Raw genomic sequence first — 3,190 nt, 5'->3', positions numbered from 1 at the left:
TGTAGGGTTGGACCTTCCCCTCCCTCTTCAGCATGATGCTTCGTTTGTTTTAAATGCAGAAGATCCCTGTGACGAATCCAAGACAGAGTTGACTCAGTTGACAAAATGATCTTAACTTTTATTTCCTCTGCGGTATAAAACCACTTGTACTGTAATTTTTTTCAGCCCACCTCTAAAACTAGATGATTTCTCCTCATTTCTAAAGTTTACAGACTCTCTGGAGTTTATAGTCTCTCTGATCTCAACCTCAAAAATACAAGCAGGGCTGTGTACCATTTGGGGGATTTTTGTGGAGGTCTGCTGCCTGGCTTCCCCTGGAAGTCCACAGGGAGCTGACAGTTCTCTTGGAGTATGTCCTTAGTTATGTATAAAGTCTGCCCGACTAGACTGTCCCCTAATCCTCGTTTATTCCAGAATCATGATCCAGGCAGAACCATGGGAGAAATAAGAAAAAGATAACAAAAGGCTGTGATGTGAGGGACATCAAAGCCACCACATAAATCTCTCTTCCACCAGTTTGAATGGCCTCTGAAAGATGACCACTCAGTTCACTTCAGGCAGGAATAGCAAAGCCTGACCTCACTGATTGTGGAGTGGCCATTCCTTGCACTGTTCTCCCCCCAGGTCTGAAAACCAAATCCTAGGGCAAGCTGTGCACCACCCTCTGGCCCTCTGGGTAAGCTCTTGACTTTAGAGAAATAAAAAAGGGATGGGGAACTTCAGGTTTGGAAATTCCCTTTCACAGCACTTGCTAAAATGAAAATATTCTAATGGACTAAATAGACATGACAACAACATGCAATGACTGTTCCTCGAATGGATCCCAGGCCAGAAAAAAGTTGGAAAGGACTTTAGGAGCTGCGTTGGGGAAATTGGAATGAGGACTGTATAGCAGACCAGGTTAGATCTCTTGGGGGTGATGGTGGTCTCGTGGTTCTGCCAAAGAATGTGCTTGTTCTTAGGAGACGTGTGCTAAGAAGCTCAGGAGTGAAGTGTCATAGAGTCTGCTACCTTCTCACAAGTGGTTCAGTAAAATAAATATATAGAGAGAGAAAAAGCAAAGAGAAAATGTAGATATTCTGAGAGAGAGGGCGGCATTCTTTATTTGCCACCGGCAGGTAGGCAGGCAGGCTCTTTCTTCCTGGGAAGGAGAATCTGCCGGCATGGCGTGTGGTATGGCCGTCTGTCTGGTGAGCAGGCCGCGCAGGGAGAGATGCCAGTTGTTCAAAACACTATAGAGGACCAACCCCAACACACAGTCCCATTTTCATCCTACCTTTGATGTGGTGTGTAGCAAGGGAATCCTCCACAGACTTGAGCAACCTGGGAAGAAAAAAGAAACTATACAATTTTCCAGAATGTTGCTCTTTTTCTAAGGCGTTTCATTCTTCTGCCCTGTGAAAACAAGCAAGCATTGTGAGAGCCCAGGGTTAGAGCCAGTTTAGGCACTCCTGCCAGTGGACTTTACTTCCTGAGGGGAGGAGGAAAGACTGTAATTTGACATCATCCTAGGCCCTCCCTCCACCCAAGAGCAAGCATCAGAGTAAACCAAGTAGAAAATCCTTTGGGTAACTGTTGTTGATTAAACCTGGAGGCCGTCACACTAAGGTGGCTCTAATGCCAAGTTGGCCTATGTCAGCAAACCAAAATCAAAACAGAGTTATGAAATGGAAACCTAAGGATGACCCGTCACAAACAGCCAGTCAGGAATTAAGCTGTGGCCCATTAATGACTTCCTTGCTTCACTTCTGCCTTCTCTCTATAAAAGCCTCTCCCTGAGCTCCCGTTGGTGGAGCGCTCCTAACATCTTCCAGTTTGACACTGCCCGGTTTGAATCCATTTTTGTTCAAATAAACTCTTAAAATTTTTAATATGCCTCAGTTTGTCTTTTAACAGTTCTGGTGTCAGAAGTGGGAACAAAGGAAGGAGACCCTGAGCAGCCAGAGATAGGTATCTGCTGAGCCCATTGGCTTGCTGGTTTCTAGCTGCCTCTGGAGGTGTGGGTAAGTCCCTCTCCCACCCCAGCTCCACAAGCTTTTGCAGTATGAACTGTCAGACTTTAGTTGAGCCTTTCTTTTTCCAGACTGGGTCCAGAAACTGGTTGGAGTCAGCCTGGGTCCAGGGTCAGACTGGGTTGGACTTAAACTGGGCTGCTCCTGTGTGAGGTCTCAGGTGAATGAAATTTTGTTTCAAGGGTGAACAAGTAGGCTGTCCTTACCAAAGATAATCTTGTACTACAGTAGCCACAGTTACCACTTATGAGGTGCCCTAGAGATAAAGTAAACCCAGCCAACCCTTACAATAAGGGTAGAGGGAAAATTATTCTTCCTCCTCTACAGTTTCTGGTGACCAGGATGACACCTGCTGGGACACTCCACTTGCTTTAGAGCCTGCTGATGGGATCCCGGGAAAGCTGGCAGAAGCCCATAAAGGGTGAGAATTCTTACCAAAGTCAGTTCTCCTGGACCTCCACTTGTGGTGCCTGGTTGAGAGAGGAAGGTACACTTTCACAGTGTTCCTTCCATTCTAGATTCAGATTGGCAGGAGAAAAATGTTTGTAAAAATTAGATCTTTGGGGGCTTCCCTGGTGGCATAGTGGTTAAGAATCCACCTGCCAATGCAGGGGACATGGGTTCGATCCCTGGTCCGGGAAGATCCCACATACCGTGGAGCAACTAAGCCCGTGTGCCACAACTACTGAGCCTGTGCTCTAGAGCTCTCGAGCCACAGCTACTGAGCCCATGTGCCTAGAACCCGTGCTCCGCAACAAGAGAAGCCACCACAATGAGAAGCCCGCGCACCGCAATGAAGAGTAGTCCCCACTCACCGCAACTAGAGAAAGCCCGCATGTAGCAACGAAGACCCAGTGAAGCCAAAAATAAATAAATAAAATTTATTAAAAAAAAAAAGAATTAGATCTTTGAATGGTGGCTTGTGAACTTTCATTTAAGTCCCCACTGGTTCTTGGTCTTTTTCCTCCCAGGGACAGCTATAGCTTTCTCATTTATCTTGTTTTATGTCCTGAGAACTTGGCTTGGCTTTCTGCCCATCAGGGCACACAGGTTGGCAGTTCTTATGTGTGCAGGCAGCTCAACTGTCACATTGGGGACCCCCAAAATATGGCTGGACAGAAATGTGGGTCACCAGCTACCAGGGGAATTGTCTTTTTTTTTTTTTTTTTTTGCGGTAC

At 46.3% G+C, this 3,190-nt stretch overlaps 1 protein-coding gene across 1 annotated transcript in view; it reads right to left on the bottom strand.

Moving 5' to 3' along the window:
* The window catches only part of SLC16A4 (solute carrier family 16 member 4), a 22,226-nt gene extending 20,771 nt beyond the window's left edge, over window positions 1–1,455 (bottom strand). Inside the window, 3 exon segments of the mRNA XM_007449291.1 lie at window positions 1–3; window positions 5–66; window positions 1,277–1,455. The exon segment at window positions 1–3 is cut by the window's left edge and continues 69 nt beyond it. Of these exon segments, the coding sequence (XP_007449353.1) occupies window positions 1–3; window positions 5–34 (33 nt within the window). The 5' untranslated portion in view covers window positions 35–66; window positions 1,277–1,455.
* Between the last annotated feature and the right edge of the window lie 1,735 nt (window positions 1,456–3,190).

Source organism: Lipotes vexillifer, unplaced genomic scaffold, assembly GCF_000442215.2.
Source record: "Lipotes vexillifer unplaced genomic scaffold, Lipotes_vexillifer_v1.1 scaffold393, whole genome shotgun sequence".
In the NCBI taxonomy this organism is placed as follows: Eukaryota; Metazoa; Chordata; class Mammalia; order Artiodactyla; family Lipotidae; genus Lipotes; species Lipotes vexillifer.
The sequence above is the reverse complement of the archived record's forward strand: the minus strand, read 5'-3'. Positions and strand labels throughout refer to the sequence as shown.